This window comes from Chrysemys picta, chromosome 1 (assembly GCF_011386835.1).
Source record: "Chrysemys picta bellii isolate R12L10 chromosome 1, ASM1138683v2, whole genome shotgun sequence".
NCBI classification, from domain to species: Eukaryota; Metazoa; Chordata; order Testudines; family Emydidae; genus Chrysemys; species Chrysemys picta.
In genome coordinates, this window is record NC_088791.1 from 314301842 (window position 1) to 314320219 (window position 18378).

General features: G+C 45.3%; 1 protein-coding gene across 5 annotated transcripts in view; it reads left to right on the top strand.

Annotated features, from left to right (window-relative positions):
- Nucleotides 1-18378, top strand: part of LATS2 (large tumor suppressor kinase 2) — a 122235-nt gene that overhangs the window by 54147 nt on the left and 49710 nt on the right. Inside the window, exons 1-2 of one of the 5 annotated variants that reach the window (XM_042842899.2) lie at nucleotides 2979-3200; nucleotides 12234-12769. In XM_042842899.2, the coding sequence (XP_042698833.2) occupies nucleotides 12431-12769 (339 nt within the window). In that variant the 5' untranslated portion in view covers nucleotides 2979-3200; nucleotides 12234-12430. Of the gene's footprint in view, nucleotides 1-2978; nucleotides 3201-3270; nucleotides 3537-4134; nucleotides 4555-12233; nucleotides 12770-18378 lie in introns of those variants that run through there. The other 4 variants (XM_005304381.5, XM_065581442.1, XM_042842898.2 and 1 more) reach the window with 4 other exon arrangements.

Here is an 18378-nt window from a genome sequence, read left to right on the forward strand (position 1 = left end):
TTTCTCATATGTGCAATGATACTGTTTTTACTCTATAACTCTACTGTCCTACTATGGAAAACACTAGTGGGAGGGGGAACCTAGGTAATACGCAGTAGTTCTCCGTTAAAATATGGTTTGGTCTTTATACATTCCGTAACTGTATAGTTGGGATGAAAACATGTTCTAGCCGTGTTCTGAACTCCAAGACTAACATTATTGAGGCATGTGATTAACACATAGTTTGATCTCATTGTCATTGCAAAAGTTAATTGTGTGTGGAGATTATGAGTTTGTAACAGGTTGTCCTGACATTTTCTACAAGGTAGATGTGACCTTTCTCTCTCCCGACCCCCATTCCCATCTCTCTCACATATGCAGCTCTGCTGTTGGAAACCAAAGCACAACAGCTTTGTGCTCTAGTACATGAGACCCAGAAAGTGAAACTGCTTAAAAATAGAAAGTGAAATAGTCCAGTCTAGTTTCACTGTCCAAATTGATTGAAATGCAAAAAGAAAGCAAATGGTGAAAAATAAATTAGTATGTTTTTTTCCAAATGACAAATGTAGATGACATTAGTGTCTCAGGTAAAGGAAATTTTAATGTATAGTATGTGATTTTTATTGTGACAGTGCCCCTTTAAGCCAGCCTGAGCTTTGTCAGGAAAAGGTCTCCAGCAATTGAGCAATACCCTAGTTTAGGCAATCACATTGCTATGCTTCATTGGTTAAGCACAGCAGTAATTCAGAAAATGAAGCCATGCTGCATTTCTCATATTATTTAAAGTTTGCTTTAGTTTTGCAGGTATTTGAAGATTGCAAAATGAACCACTTCAGCGTGCTGTGCTCTGTCGATATTGCAATCTGCTATGAACCATCCTAATGGGTTTCTCTATCTCCCGTGAGGTTAGGGGTTCCTCTCCCCCCTTCTCTCTCAATATATTTCAGTCTATATTTCAATACACTATTAAAAGTCTTCTATGAATTCATATAAAAAGTAACTGGCAGCCCTTCAGATGAAACACTGAACGATTTCTGTTCACCTTTTCCTATGAGACATGGCAGTGTGTTTGTAGTCACTTTAAGTTAATTCTCTTCTCCTCAGAATAGGGGTTTGCAAGCTGTGGTGACAATTTGGATGAGAGAAATTGAAAATATAGAAGACAAGTGTGAGATTTTAAAAATGTTTGCAAGATCAGGCCCTATCTGAGAACACGTAATGTGACTTTACTCACATATTTACTTCCTTGACTACATAGCTCCCACCCTGCAAACAGTTATGCACAAACTTAACTTTATATATGCAAATAATTCCATTCAAATCAGTGGAACCACTGACATTAGTAATGTTACCCATGTGCTTAAGTATTTGCAGGACTGGCCCTTAAACATACACATGCAGAGCAAAATCCTTCCTCCCCAGAAGAGACTTTAAAACACTGCCTTTAAAGTGAATCCAGAATGAAGAAGTCTCCCTTGAACTTTGCAACAGGACTGCAGGATTTGTTTAATTCTATTTTTATTACTACTTTGATTATTATTAATGTCCATATTCGCCACAATGCCATAAAAAGACAGTTTTGATGGGCCTGAACCAAATCTCCAAAGTGAAACACCTCAGTGTTTTAGGAGAATTTGGATCTCTATGAGAACTTGGTGTCAGGTCTCTATAATGGACTAAACTAAACAGGAATCCCAAATGCAAAAACTCTAGCACTTGTAGGAGGCATGATCAGATACACACTTCATGGCTGACGGTTAGCTCTGTAATGGAGTTGAATTCAAACTGTGAACGTTTGATCCATATCTACCTCAAGTGAAAACTGAAAAGCCTAAGATTGCTTTGTCTCCTCCCAACACCTGTTTCCAAGGCCTTGGCTCCACTTGCGGATTCACAGCGCTGCCGCGCCCCTCTCCAAGGGGAATAGCTTGCAGCGCTGCGAGAGAGCGTGCAGCGCTGCAGGCGCTGATTACACTGGCGCTTTACAGCGCTGCACGCGCTGCGCTCGGGGGGGGGGGGGTTTCACACCCCTGAGCGCAGCAAGTGCAGTGCTGTGAATTGCCAGTGTAGCCAAGGCCCAAGACTTCTCTGTGCCACGACAAGAGAATAAACTAAACCTTAACATAAGTTGCTATTTATTGAACTGGGAGAATTATATATTGTCCACTATGTGACCCCAGACAAGAATAGGTCTCCAGTTCACATTAGACTGTTTTCCAGCAAGTTCCCAGTAGGCAGAATTCCAGGGGTGGGCCAGGCCCTCATTCTTCTTCACAGCCATCTTAAACTGGACCTATCCCTTTTTTCTACCCCTCTTCTGTCCAATGCCATTTTGGACAGGGCTCGGCTGCCCGGGGGGGGCAAGTGGGGCAATTTGCCCCAGGCCCCACAGGGGCCCCCACGAGAATATAGTATTCTATAGTATTGCAACTTTTTTTTTATGGAAGGGGCCCCCAAAATTGCTTTGCCCCAGGCCCCCTGAATCCTCTGGGCAGCCCTGCCTGGCACTGAAGGACCCCAAGATTCCCAATCAAAGCGGAGTCTCAAGCACAAAGGCCAGGGCCAAGCAGGCAGACAGAGTGTGCCAGCTGCTCGCTCTATGATGGCCAGACTCAGAAACCATAATCCTAACAGCTAGGAACTTGGGGGAAATTCAGCTCTAGACCCGAACTTTGCAGCTGGACCCTATCTGTAACTGAAAGTCAGCTAGGTTGAGAAGAACTTGCTAAGGTGGCTGCACACACAGTTTCCGGGAGGGCTGGTCCGTGTATGGAAGAGGACAAAGGAAATCGGGATGTCACAGGCACCAGCCCCTTGCTCCCCCTACATCCTCAGTGCCCAGGGGAATTCTCGCCCCTCCGCGACACAGCAGCGGGCTCCAGCCCCAGTCAGGCGGCGCCAGGGCTCCGCCCCGCGCTTGCTGATCGGGCGGCAGAAGCCCCTCCCCCCGCTGGTATGTGAAGGGAGGGGGGCTGGAATGACGCGAGCCCGGGTCACGTGACGCGAATGGAATGCTAACAATGTAGCGAATGTCCCAACTGTGTCCTGCCGCTGCCGCACTCGGAGCCCGGGACGGGGACGGAGAAGATGGGGAGCGAGCGGCACCGCCGGCAGAGACGCGCCGGGAAGGGCTCGGGCGCTGCTCCCTGACCCCGACTGCACAGCGAGACGGGCGACGCGGGGGCTCGGCACTTTGTCCCCCAGCTCCCCCCGGACTGGAGGTGAGGACGGGGCGGGGACTCCCCGGGGACGGGCCCGCAGCTCGCCCCTGCTCAGGGGCTACTCAGGTTCACTCAGGGCAGCGCGGAGGGAGCGGGCCCCGCGGCGGGTGCGCTTGCCCCGGGGGTCCCGGCAGCAGCAGCAGAGCGCGCCCCGGAGCGGCACGGGCTGCGGGGCGAGGCTGGGGGAGTCGGTGCTCCCTGGAGCGAGGCAAAGGCAGGACCCAGAGAGGGCGTGCGCGCCTGTGCTGGGGTGGGGGTAGGAGGCACCTGGGGGACTGGCGAGGAAGAGCAGGACCCAGGCAGCCCTTGCTGGGCGACAAGCAGGACTGAGTGCAAGTAGGGTGACCACTGACCAGACAGCAAATGTGAACAATTGGGACAGGGAGTGGGGGGCAATAGGAGCCTATATAAGAAAAGGACCCAATAATCGGGACATCTGGTCACCCTAAGTGCAAGTGTCTTCGAGGTGGGCAGGGGCAGCTGAGGGCTCCCGACCCCACCCCGGGAGGGTGGCGAAGAACCGGATCCAGGGGCGGGGAGCAGAAGTTCTCGGCGGAGGTGGTTTGCGGGGAGTCGGTTCTTCCCGGCGGGCGGAAGGGAAGAGCCGCGGCCAGTGCCTGGGTGGAGGCGGCGGCTCTAGGGGTCGGGGGCTTGCAGCTCCCTGGGGTAACCAGGGAAGGGGCTCCGGGGCCCGGCGGGTGGCTCAGCCGCCGCTGAGTGCGCGCTCTGCTTGCGGGGAACGCCGGGCGCCGTCCCCCGGTGGCCGGGGCTGAACCGGACTCGGGCCCGTCTCCGCGCTCCGGTCCGCGCCGAAGAAAAGGGACGAGAAAACTTTGGAGCAAGTTGGGCGCCGGCCGGGGCGAGCGTCTGAGCGGAGCGGGCGGCCGGGGTCCCTTGGTGTGTGAGCGGCAGCGCTGGGCCCGGGGGCTCGCTCTGTCTCGGGCCCGAGGGCAGCCGGGGAACGTGGCCCCCCTTGGCAGCCGCGCTCCGCAGTTGCTTTCCGACATTTTCCCGAGCGCTGCCTCTGGAGCAGACATGAACGTGACAGCCCGGCCCGGGAGAGGCCCCTGTCGGCCGCCTCGGACACGCACTTAGGCCTCGGTGCCCCCAGCTGACTCCCCTACCCCAAATAGCAGCAGCCTGGTGGCTTGTCGCTCTGGGGAGGACGTGCCTGGCTCTTTTCCCGGGGGTGGGGGGCTGCGTTTCCAAACAGACTCTTTCCACGTCCCACCTGCTCGGAGTGTAACGCTTACATCCCGGAGCTCTCCCAGCTTTAACTGAGCCCGTCCTCGTGGCCTCTGGGCGCCCTCCATTTCCTGCTTGACAGCTAAGGAAAGTGGAGTAGAAATGTGTGGTAGGTTTGATGATACTTTGGGGTGGGCTCTCCCCACAGCACCTTGCCTAAAGAGGTTGTGGTCTCTGTACAAATTAACTGTGGATATTGGGTCACTTTAGTCACCTCTGCTGTTTAGCCACCCAACAGTTTAGAGCACTTTCTGTTTAGGATGGGCTGGTGCAATGCCCGAGAGTGTTGTTCAAAGGGTTCCTGTCTGCTGAGAGAAAGTGTAGTTTGATGATTTATATTGAACAAGGGACTTTGGAATCAGGACTCCTGGGTTCTGCTTCCCGTTTTCCACAGACTTGTTTGTTTTGTGACTTTTAGCAGGTCACTTAGGCCAACATTTTTATTATCTCAGTTTTTCAGTGTTCAACTTGAGACACCTTGAATTTGAGTTTTCAGAAGCTCAGAACACCCAGAACTTCAACTGAATCAAGAGGTTGGGTCCCTCTAAAATTCAGGTCTTGATTATTTCAAGTCAGGCACCCAAAATAAGAGGCCACTTTTAAAAAGTCCTGATTGAACCTCTCTGTATCTCATCTGTACAATGGGTGTAATGAAAAATAACATATTTGAAAAGTGCGTTGAGATCTTATATGACCAGCACTATGAAAATGTAAAGTCTTGCATAAACTCTTTGCAAGATATAATCACTAGCTTATAACATGTCAGATGGGTAAGTATGGGAATTAACTTCTTTAAACTTCTGGCTATTTTGGGACCTATGTTTATGGTTTTGGCAAGGTGCAAATCCCCTGTCCACGGGGACTTCACACTAATTTTGTATGGTACTGTTAGTGGGATAGAGGAGAGTGAGAGTGGGAGAAGTGACATGACCCTGCCTTCATTCCTACTCCTCACTTCAAATATGCTGCTGTGGGTAACATAGTATTATTATTTGTATTATGGTAGCCAGAGAAGCTGAGATTATGCCCTCTTGTTCTAGAAGCTGTACATATATTTAGTAATAGACCGTTCCTATCTCAAAGAGCTTACAGTCTAAGTAGATGAGACCAGATAGACAAGCAGATGTGTCTGCTCTTGAAACATACAGCTGATCTGCAAGAGCATGTGTCCCAGCCCCATATAGTCACCAGTAGATTCTCCTTTCCCCCTTAGTAGCATTTAGCCTGTGTCAGTAGAGGAACAGGGAGGCAAAGTTAGATCCATAGATTCCAAGCCCAGAAGGGACCATTGTGATCATCTAGGCTGACATCCTGTATAACACAGGCCATAGAATTTCCCCAAAATAATTCCTAGAACAGAACTTTTAGAAAAACATCCAATCTTGATTTAAAAATGGTCAGTGATGGAGATTCCACCATGTCCCTTGATAAATTTTTCCAATGGTTAATATTCTCACTGTTAAAAAAAGTATACTTTATTTTCAATCAAGTTTAAATTTACAACCATTGGATTGTGATACACCTTTCTTTACTAGATTGAAGAGGTCATTATTAAATATTTGTACTCCAAGACTAATCCAGTCACCCCTTAACTTTCTCTTTGTTAGGGTAAATAAGTGAGCTCTTTGAAGCATGTATCTGGGGACTTTTGGGCCAAAAACCCCAGAGCAACAATGAATAAGAATAGCAAGAAAAAACAAGAAGAGAAGGGGGGGCGGGAATGAAGACAAAGGAGTGAAAGAGAGAATGGCCATAAGAAAGTAGGCAGGGCATCTGTACCTAGGGCATGACACATGGGGATTTTGGTATATGGGTGATGACCCCTCCCCCCCCCCCAGGATTCATCTCCAAAAAAAGAAGTCATGAGCCACTGTGCTTGGCAGGAGTTTGTATCAACGTACATATGGATCCAGCTCAGATGAACCAGCGTCTGGCTTTTTTTATTGGATTTTACTCGGAAGGTGGAGTAAAAGTTCCAAGGGAGCTGGTTTAGATACCTGGGCTTGGTCTACACTACAGCATCAGGTGACCTAATTATGTCAGTGTACTCACTATAGTCTTCCTCCTGCCGATGTAAGTGCCCTGTTATATCAACATAATAACTCTGTCTCCACGAGATGCGTAGGGCTCATGTCCGTGTAGTTAAGGCGACACAGTGTTTGTGTAGACACTGGTACTTACATTAGCTGCTGGCTGTCATTCTTGTCAATTTCAGGGCTCCATGATGGAGCTGTGAAATTTACAAGAAAACTAGGCTGTCACTGGGGCAGGTGGGTGCTCCAGCTATAGCCAGGCTGCCCCCCGGGCTCCCCTCTCCCAGCCAGGCTGCATCTGCCCTGCTTGGGGCCCAGCTTCCCCAGCTCCTAGCCCATCTGCTGCCTGGGCTCCCTGCTGCCGGAAGCACAGGTCTCCCCTCCTTACCCCTCCCCTGCCCCCGGAACTCTCGGCTCCCCACCGCCAGGAGATCAGATGTCCCCCTTCCCCTGGCTCTTGGCTCCCCACTGCCTGGACCCCAGCTCCCACCCCCTCGGTTCCCTGGAGCCCGGCTTCCTCTCTTCACCCCAGCTCTTGATTCCTCACTCCCTGGCACCAGGAGACCAGCTGCCCCCTGGCTCTTGGTTCCCCGCTCCCTGCCACTGGAAGCCCTGCTGCCCCCTCCCTGCTAGGCTCTTAGCTTCCTGCTCCCGAGATCTGCCCGATGCTGAGCTCAGAACTGGGAGCCCAGCTGCAGTGGGGAGCCAAGAGCCTGGGGGGCAGCCTCCAGCACTGCCCCTCTTAAGTCGGTGGAAGCACTCCTGGTGAGAACATGCAGCACTGACAGGAGGGTAGTGTGGACATGCCCTTCTTGGATAGATAGGCCAGCAAAAGTGATAACCCATCAGCTAGTGTGTTTTCAATGTGGGGCTATTCAGCAATACCTTGTCAACACTAGAACCCCCTATTTCTATATGGCTCTGGGGATTAATTAATTCAGTGGATGATACACAGCTCTGCCTCATTTGTTGACAATGCAGATTTGGTCTCTGCTCTGGAGGAATACTTGAACAGTATTGTCAGCTGTATATGTCAGAACTAGCTTGTATTTAGCCCTGGTCAAACAGAAGTCTTGTCATTGGTTTCTCTTGCTCCCTGTTTTTATTCCTGCTGGTTGAGGGGATTGACTGAAAGGCGATGAGTGAGGTTAAGAATCTTGGTGTTGCTTTTCATCACACCCTTTCCAGAAAAGCCATGTGGCACAAAGAGGTATTTTTCAGTTGTGATGCTTGCATCTGATTTAGTTTATGGGCTCTCTGAGCTAAGATCAAGCGTTTTTTTTTTTTAATATTCTCTAATAAAATTTAATTCTGTGCCCTTGGGATAGCAAGGTGTTGTTATTGCTACCTTTTTAGAGGGCTCACAGAAGGGCATTCCTGTCATTTGCAGCTTGCTCAGAATTCAGCAGCGTGGTCTGTTGTTTTTTCTCATTGGCGTGAACAACCACAATCCTATTATACCTGTCTTGCACTCTCTATATGTGCCACCTTTGACGTGTCAACAGTCAGACTAATTTAAAGATGGAACAGATGATTTTTAAAGTGGCTTTTATTGCTTAATAATAACTTATTATTTTAAAGTATTGTGAGCCCTCCTCCTTGAGGCTTATTCTACTTTTGCTCTGACCACACCTGTGTCTTTTAGGGATTCTGCCTTCTCACCTTAAATTGTTAGGGGATTGTATCTTTGTTGTTGGGTCTTTGGAGAATGGAACTTTCTATCCCCTGAAAATTATTTCGGTTCATTTCTTCTATAAAACACCTCATTACTTTTCCATTTAAAAGGTTTTTGGTGACCATTCTTATTATGACACATTTAGAACTTTTTTCCTCTCCTCCTCCTTTTCGTGTTAAGACACCATCATTACTTTTTTATTTTGCATATTAATGATGGTAGCTTTTTCATTGTATTTTAATTTGTTATGCCATGCATTGTCCGGAACACCTGCCTGGGGAATATAGTTTAAATTCAATGTATCTGTTTGTTTGTCTACTACCACAACCTCTGTCAGTATTTGTCAACTTAAAAAAAAAAATTCAACTCTACAAAAATTGTTCTAACTTGCTGTAATGAAGGTAACCCTAACTTTTTTATTTTGGGGTATTGTAATTTAGTAATGGGCAGAAATTATTTGAAAAGCTTAATGGTGTTTAATCAGAATGATTTAAAACAAATAATTTTGAAAAATGATTACTCGTGATTGTAGGGGCGTGAGGTGGACACTCATTTCAAAGACAGGTTGAACGTTAGAAGGATCATGAATTTTCAAAATTGGGATAGTACAAGCTGTACAGACATGCTTATAAATATAAATTGATATTTTTGATATTTAATTCTGTGGTTTTTAAAAAAGTACAGCACAGCTATTTCCCCCCTAAAAATACAACTAAGTCCACCATTTATGAAGGTCACGGACAATTTGGTTTCCTTTGCAGATCTGTAATATTTAAATGCTATTCCAGTACTTGGCATATCTTGCCTACTAAGTTAACTTTTCTTTCTGCTGGAAAATATAAAACACATTTACAGTTATCTGGTGGCTGTTGTTGCTGTTCTCATTCATACTGTAAATGTAATGCTGATCACTCAGTTAGTTAATGCTGATAAAACAGAAAGAAAGCTCAAGAAGTTGCCAGCTGACTTGACCCAGCATTATTAGAATCATGCTTTGGATCATGGGCCACAAAGCTTCTTTCAGTGAGACATGTTGTGTAAGCAAGAGGCCAATTCTTGGGTTGCAAGGAGTTGGAGGAATTGCATTCCTCTCTATCACATCCCATGCCTGAACACTGGCACCGGGTCTGAGAGAAGTCCTTGTTTGTTCTTTCTCCTAAACCCAGCCCTACGGTGTCTGCTGCTGTCAGGAAAGGGAAAGGAAACACCGGGTAATAAATTGGACTGTAAGTGTAATTTTCATCTATGAAATGCTATTTAGTTATAGTGTATTCCTAAAATGGCTTCAATAATATTGTTTAAGTGCCTTTTATTTATTAAAGTCCATTTTAGCTGCTATTATCACATTAGGGGGACCAAATCTTACCCTCAGAAACCTGCATGCACTTCCCCACGCCCCTGACTGCGTTGGCAGCCACACTGTGTGTGTCTGAGCAGGATTTGTTGCTAACTGATGATTGAATTGTTGTTTAGGAGGAAATGTCACAGTATGGATGAGTAGCTTTAACCCTTTTTCTCATCACAAACTTCCTCCCACCATTAATTGCAGACTTAGACACAAACAACTTATTATTAAGGATTGCAGGACACCACCAAGAATTGGGGGACAAAGAGTTTGAGATCTCAGGTTGAATCCAGCTCTCGTATAGTGTATCGCTGAGTCTGGTACTAGGTCATCTGGCTAACCACTAAGGCCCATTTTTTTTTATTTAAATTTTAACAAAAAAATGTTTAGATAGTGATAACCTACCATGGATCATTATCAGGGTTCAAACCTAGGACCTTTAGCACCAAAGTCTACCATTTGAACTAATGTGTAATTCTAGACGATAAGTGTAATAGGCTATCTTCTGTGTGTATTAGCCGCCAGAGGGGCATGTGACACATTATGTAAGGATGTTACTCCTGTATGATAATCTAACATATTAGTTAGTGCTGCCACTGTTTAAAGAGATGCACAGTCGTACTGAGTATCAGGGGGTAGCCGTGTTAGTCTGTATCTACAAAAACAACAAGGAGTCTGGTGGCACCTTAAAGACTAACAGATTTATTTGGGCATAAGCTTTCGTGAGTAAAAACCTCACTGATGCCTCCGAAGAAGTGAGGTTTTTACTCACGAAAGCTTATGCCCAAATAAATCTGTTAGTCTTTAAGGTGCCACCAGACTCCTTGTTGTTTTTACAGTCGTACTGGAGACTTGGATTTGATTCCACTATCCTCTTTTCCCATTTTAAAAGGGTTCAGCCCATGGTTAAGAGGAAAGGCTTTATGTTATCTTCGCTATCCCTCGATGCGAGGATGATGTCTGCCACGGGGGTTCATTGGTGGGTTTTTAGGTGGTTGAGGAGCCCAATTCGTGCCCTGCAGATTTTCCCACAGAAGTGACAGGTGTGATCTTGGAGGAGACATAGTTGACTGTTGTGTCCTTTCTTTCCTCCTTTGTTGCTTTTCTGTCTCATGAGCACGTCTGTTCTCCTCAAAGTGAGCTGTGGCTTGGTGTATGGTGTAGCGCCACTGTGTTCTGTTCCATGCTGAGTCCTCCTAGTTTATGTCACTCAGCAATGAACCCTCTGCCAATTAGGGAGTGATGTTGGGCTTCAAAGATAGACTTGTCCAGACCCCTTTGGCCTTCAGGATAGTGGCCCAGCACGATGGGCGATGAGGATGTATGGTGTAAATCTGCAAATGTTCTCCAAGCTCTGTGATGGTTCCATTGGTCCCTAAATTGGGGAATAGTGAGCAAAGTTAAAGGACACATTTGATTTAAAGCTCTGGCAGTACTCTTTTGGCAGCCAGCTCAAGATGAGAAATACTATAGTTTTCACAATAGCAGAAGCTAGAGTTAAGGGTCTGTTGGCACTTTGATATAAGCATGTGAAAATGATGGATTATAATCTTTATGGAAGAACTCTCCTTTTGGGGCTAAAACTTTCAGCCAAACGGTAGCAGCTGCAGAGGTGTGGAAGCAGTTTCAGTAGTGTGGTGGATCTTTTAATCTTCTTTTGAATATTCTATTTAATATTTATTATTCTGGTAATGGCAGCAGACCCCCATCAGGGTCAGAGCCTCATTGTGCTAAGCATTATATAAAGACATATGATGATACAAACACCCCACCAAAGAGCTCAGAAACTGAATTGAGTGTCTTTCCCTGTGTCAGAGTAAGCATACTTGTGATTGACAAGCTAGCAGTCTTTCTTTGTTTCCAGATTAGGATTTTTATTCTTTGTCACTACTCATCTTAATTTAGATTCGGCCACCTTTGCTCAAGATTAGTATGCAAAAACCCTACACTGCAAGAATCAGATTAGTTACTCACACTAAGTTGTACCTGACTCAGTAGAGAAAGGTATTACTCAAGGAGAGTAAAGTTCTTCATCTTCAAGATTTATTTAGATGTTACAGTGGAATGTCAGAATGTCTTGTTGCTGCTGACCTTGGTTTTGAAATAGTAGGAAATGCTATAGTTAGAGTTGTCAGTATTGCCATTATAAATCTCCTTTTCTGGGATTTATAACTCAGCTATTGTAAGACAAACAAGAACTTTTCTTCAGGCAAGATCTTGACATACAAAGCCTCAGCATGAATATACCCTTCACTAGCTATGAAATAAAAGATAGATTTGGCCTGTTTTTAGTTATGCAGCTGTACAGGAAACTTGCCACCAAGCTTTTTAAATACAGTGAGATTTTTAAAGTTTTAGGTTGTTGGTTGTCAGTTTTTGAAAACTGAAAATATTTTTGGTTTTTGAAAACCAAAAATTTCCAGAGAAATAACTCTTTTCTGTGAAAATTTAATTTCTAAAAAAGTTCATTTTACATTAAAAAAATGTTTACCTGAAAAATGTTGACCAGTTCTTGTCAACTTTGAGATCCTTGAATGGAAAACAGATAAGTGAAATTTATTAAATGATGTTCAGCTTTGAGGACTGGTATAGTCAGGTTCTACTGCTTTCTGGTTCTACTGCTTTCACTGGTTAAACTGTCATTGTCGTCATGCTGAAGTCCCTTAAGTGGCAAACCATTTAAAACAGGCAGAAAAATGTGTGAGACTAAGTTTATATTTTCTTTTCTGTTTCAGGTACAAACAGTCTGCACAATGATGATTCCAGGGTTTTTCATTCTCTGTAGGAGCCATGAAGATTGTGAACTGAACTAAAAACATTGAGTGGAAACTATTTGTTTAAGGATCATCAAGAGAGGAACACTTATTTTAAAACTACTTTATTCTAAAAAGAAAGAAGATTGTATTTATGCTGAAAAAAAACTGGATTAACAATGAGGCCAAAGACTTTTCCTGCTACAACTTATTCTGGAAACAGCAGGCAAAGATTACAAGAGATTCGTGAAGGTTTAAAGCAGCCTTCCAAATCGTCAGGTCAGGGATTACCTGTTGGACCAGGCAGTGAAACTTCTCTGGACCCTAAAATTTTAATAGGGAAAGATGCTGCCAGGCAGCAGCAAATGAGATCAACAGCCAAGTTTGGACCTTATCAGAAAGCACTACGAGAAATCAGATATTCTTTGTTGCCTTTTGCTAATGAGTCAGGCACCTCAGCATCTACAGAAGTAAATAGGCAGATGCTGCAGGAATTGGTGAATGTAGGCTGTGATCAGGTACGTATGAATTTGGGGGGAAGGAATGTTACACTGGGTTTACAGGATGTATATGTAAATCTACGGAAATTATATCAGCTGGTGGTTGACCCAAGGAAATGTTGATTCTTCTAGCTGTGTCAACTGCCTTTGCTGCTGTTGGCCATTAAGTTGGAGGCTTTAGTAGAGTAGATGACTTATTGTTGAGTGGATCTGTTCCTTCCTTTGAGTAGTTTCAGTGGGTAGCATTGGATGGCCGTTAATCTGTCCCATGAGCTGTCATGGGATCCCATAGGTTTCTGTTCTGTCACTTCTGTCATTTATCTTATTGGTGTGTCTATGGACACAGTAGGAGTAATAATAGGATGTGTGCTGGGGTGCCTGAAAGACATATATGACACTCAGCTGTTCATCTGTTTCATCAGAACTGGGCAGTGCAGTTCAATGCTTTAGCTCAGTGTTTGGCCATACTGTGACTTGGCTAGGAGTTAGCTGTCAGAGACTTAGGTGCTTTTGAAAATTTTACCCTTAGTGACTTACACCCCAAGTCTCATTGACTTTCAGAAGCAACCAGAAGAAAGGAACTGTGTCTAGCTCCTTAACTGAAATATGCCCACTGTTGCATAGCCAGGTTTACAGAAGGATTGTGTGGGGGTGGAGGGTACATAGTGTAGCTATTTCTGTGTTAAACAGTATCTTTCATTGGAAGTATTTTACATATGTGCTCTGGAGTTGGCATCATCTTCCCATTTGTGTGTGGGTACAATTTGAGGTGTTGGTTTTGACTTATAAAGCTCTGTTTCTGGTTCAGGTCCTGGCTGCATGAGAAACCATCTTTTACGATTTATGCTCAAATGGCATTTGTGCGTCAAGGAGAAACACTTGTGTTTTTATAGTCCCCTGATTTAAATGGCAAGGTGTTCTCAACCATGGTTCCTTGATTCCAAACCTTATTTCCACTTACTTGTCTATCAACGCTTGTATTTACTGACCTTCAAGGCACCTTTCAAAGACTATCAACTTCTTAAAACTTTCCCTGGGGGGGCGGGGAAGGGGAGGTTGCTTGACAAATAATTCATAATAACAACCATTGACATTTACTTGGAGCTGCACAGGACAGAGAGATTTAGACAGTCTCTGCACCAGTGAGCTTATGTTCTACAAGTTGGGTAGAGAGAAGACAGGATGCAGACCCAGATGATAATGGGAGGATTGAGGGGGAGCAACTAGGTGTTACCTGGTCCAGTGATTCAGATGCTGAATTGAGTTCCCTTCCTGGATGTGACAATGACTTGACAGTGTGAGCTTGTGTGTCACGAAGGCCTACATTTTTAAAAGTCTGCACTCAGAAGTTCCTATGGCACTTCTGAATGCAAATACTGGATGCACATAAATGAGTGAAGGTTAAGTGAGCACAATGGGATCCCTGATTTGCACGTACAAATTGGGTGTATTACAAAGACACATCATGCACACATGCTTTTGAGTGCAGACTTCTAAAACTTTCTGCTTTAACCACACTTCACTCATCTATAAACAGGGATGCTTGCCTATCTTTCAGAATGCTTTGGGACTTATAGCTAAAAATGTTTCATGAAGTTCAGTGTAGTGTACTGTGTATATATAATTTTTTATAACTATTTTTATATACCAGGTCTCAGATATTGGCACGAGGGATCTGAAGTGCTGTACAACAATTAAAGTCAGCTCTGACTGTGCTCTAAATGCTCACCTTCTCATAGGCTCCCTAGATCCTGGAGTGCATGTTTGTGGTTTTTCCTCCTCTCCCTGATTCCTTCCTTGTGTTTCACTTCTTTCCATTCAATTTCCCCAGTTGTGGCTTGGTCCTGTGAAAATGCCATTACTAGCGGCAGCCATATCAAATTAGTAAGGCAGTTTGATCTGAACATCATCAGGGTCGGATTTGACATAATCTCCTGTTAGGGATTCCACAACTGGTGTCCTGTTTCTGAAAATGCTCTGTCCCTGCAAGATGTCTTACCCGGTCCAATCTAGATGAAGCATAGATGTCTTGGAAGGTTGTGAATGGATGGGAGTTCCTTGAGGTAGCTTGGACTCTGCTAACTGCTTTAAATGAGGACCCTAAATTCAACCAAATAAATAGCCAGTGAAGCTTGTGTTTTTACTCCTGCCTTTAAGTGCATGGCTTGAAAATAGCTCCTTGGTGCAGTCATGTTCAGCCCAGATGGAGTCTAATCTGGAGGTGGTGAATGCATATTTTGAAGTGGTTTTTTCTCATCTGAAAAGAAAGGTTGTGGTTTCTCCTGCCTTTGCCCAGTCAGGAGGATGTTCCATGCCACTTTCCCAATCCATGCCAGGAGTGAGTTTAAAAAATTAAACAAACCATTGATGGAGCTAATATTCTAGATACACAGGAAACACAAGGATTTAGAAAACGATTTTATAAAAATAGAAAAATACTGGGCCTTAAATGGCCTAATGGGGGGTGGGAGGGTCCCTCTTAACTTTCCCATACAGCAAGCCTACTCCTGCTAACTGTATAAAATACTAACCAGCTACTTAATGATCTTTAACTGAAATCAGTGATTTCCCATCAGTAAATCTAATCTAAGGTGTCCACGTGGTTTTTGAAAACACCTAAATGTTGTGTGATGTTCATCATAATGGTCTGAAGAACTTCATTCTCACAATAGATCTGGGCTGATTTGGTTTGGTGTTGTGTTCCAGAGGAACCCTACTTCCATTGGACTATACTTGAGGGTGCAAAGATCAACATTTTCATTCTTTCTGGTCACTGGGCCAGGACCAGTGTTAGAAAAAAATCTACCAGTACTAAAAGGAATTTTTTAAGGTCCACTACTGGATACCTCTGTAGTATGTTTTCAGTTTAGCAACAGTTATTAATACACCCATCGAATGGACTGGGGTGCTGGAACAATGTGTATAGTGTATACATTGAAGCAAACTGTAAATCCTGTAGGGTTACCATATTTCAGCAAGCAAAAAAGAGGACTGGAGGAGCCCCGCCCCCGTCCTGCCCTAGCCCCGTCCCTGCCCCTTCCACTCCCTCCCACTTCCCGCCCCCCTCAGAACCCGCAACCCTCCCCCCGCTCCTTGTCCCCTGACTGCCCCCTCCTGGGACCCCTGCCCCTAACTACCTCCCAGGACTCCACCCCCTACCTAAGCCTCCCTGCCTCTTGTCCCCTGACTGCCCCCTCCTGAGACCCTCCCCCCATCCTAACTGGCCCCCTAAGACCCTACCCCCTACCTGTACCCTGACTGCCCCAACCCTTATCCACACCCCCACCCCCTGACAGACTCCTGGGACTCCCACGCCCCATCCAACCACTCCCCACCCCCTGACAGCCCCCCCCAAACTCCCGACCCATCTAAACCCCTCTGCTCCCTGTCCCCTGACTGCTCCGATCCCTCTCCCCATCCCTGCCCCCTGCCAGCCCCCCCCAGAACTCCCAAACACCCCCCCCACCTTGTCCCCTGACTGCCCCCTCCTGGGACCCCTGCTCCTAACTGCCCTCCAGAACCCCACCCCCTACCTAAGCCTCCCTGTTCCTAGTCCCCTAACTGCCCCCTCCTAAGACCCCCACCCACCCTAACTGCCCCCCAGGACCCTACCCCTTACCTGTACCCTGACTGCCCAAAACCTTATCCATACACCCCTCCCCATAAAGCCCCCCCCCGAACTCCCGACCCCCCCCGTCTCTTGACTGCCCCCTCCAGAACCTCCCTGCCCCTTCTCTGGCCCCCTTACCCTGCCGCTCGTCCCGGCACGCTGGGCAGCAGGGGAGGAGGAGCGGGGGAGGAGCTCCAGACTGCTGGAGGCGATCTGCGAATGCAGGGAGGGAGGGAGGGAGTGATCTCCGCTTCAGGGGAAGCGGGGGCGGGGCTCTCTCTGGCTGTCGGAGCCCCATGTAAGTGGCACCATCCGGCCGGCTGCCCTGTCAGCTCTGCGCACTCTGCATTGGGGGGGAAGTCCGGACATTTACAAATTCCCCCCGGACGCTATTTTTAGCTCAAAAAGCCGGACATGTCCGGGGGAATCCGGACGAATGGTAACCCTAAAATCCTGTATATGATGGAAACCACTTCAAGCCAGGAGGTGCAGCAGCACCCCCAGTATGCCTAGTTCCAGCACCTATGGAGATGGAGAGAAATGCTTAATACCATTTGAAAGTTGAGCTTTCAAGCCATCAGATAGCATAAAGCAAGGGTTTTTAGCTCTCAGGTCTTGAGAGGCCCACTGCTAAAATCGTATTGGAATTCAAGCATGTGTGGGGAAGGAAACAAGATGATAATCAAAATGATGCATTTTTAAAAGGGTACCATCAAGTTGACATTTGTTCAATTAAAAAAAATTAAAAGTAGTTTCAGATCACAATCACGTTTTGTTTTCTTTATTTTTGCTCTTGCTGTGTGAAAGAAAGACAAAAAGGGAAAATTGACTGCTGGAGAATTAGTAAAATAACTATATATAAAGTGCTATCAAATGAATGAAGTAAATGCAAAATTAAAAAAAAATGTCTGTATGTTTCTGTAATTTTAGGTGTTTCTTGTAAAAACAGCTGATAAGAGATTTTCAGATGGAGTTAGTATTAAAGTTGATTAATAACTGATGTTGGGTGCATCACTATGACTGTAAATTGAAGTTTAGATTCCCAGATTCTGAATGGCATAATATGCCCATTTCCAGAGTTGGTGGTGCTTAAGATATTGGGAGTGAGACCCTGGTCCCACTGAACTCAATGGAAGCTTTGCTATTGAATTCAGTGGATCTAGAATTTCACCCTGGATCTTAACTTTATTTTATATTAACCATAACCCTTTTAACAAATTACAATCCTGGCAGTTAAATGGAGTCACTCTTGCTAAATAATGACTGTTGCAGACATTACTTAAACAAATAGCATATGAGTTGGAATCACAAATATTTCAGATCAAATAGTTTCAAAACTTGTAAAACTTGACAGCAAAAGGCGTGACCTTACTCAGTGTGAAAGCATGTAGTCAAAAACACTGCTATTCTGTATACTATTCCCAAAACTTGCTGGGCTTGAAAGTGTAGCTTCCAATCACTGAGAAACGCTGGAGAAAGGTTGTGGAGAGACTTCTTGCAGATCAGTAAGCCACTTGGAATCACCCGAGGCAATTATTGTTTTGCAGTTGTAGCAAGTAGGTGCAATTGAGCATATGTTCAGATGCATTCTATCAGCCTGAAGGGGCTAGGTTTTTTCTTGCCATACTTCAGAATTAAAAAAACCCTGATATAAGAATGTTGTTTCTTGTTCTAAATCATGTAAATACACACTGTTAAATAACTCTTCTATTTTACTTCAGTGGTGGCTGGGATTCACTTGGTGAAGATGCCTGGCTATAGTTTGTGTATGTAGTTTATTCTTAACAACAGTCATTCAGAATTTTTCTTATGCTGTGCCCTTAAAAAATGACGCAGTGCAATGGTCTACGGTGAGCAGTATGATTCATGATGTAAGGAATCTCTGACAGCTCACTTTACCTTTACAAATGCCTCTGAAATAAAACACACACCTCCTACGCTTTGCCAATACCTGAACATTACCTTACAGGCGGCTCTCCCGTTCAAACTCTAATTATGGTGTCTTTCAAGGAATTGG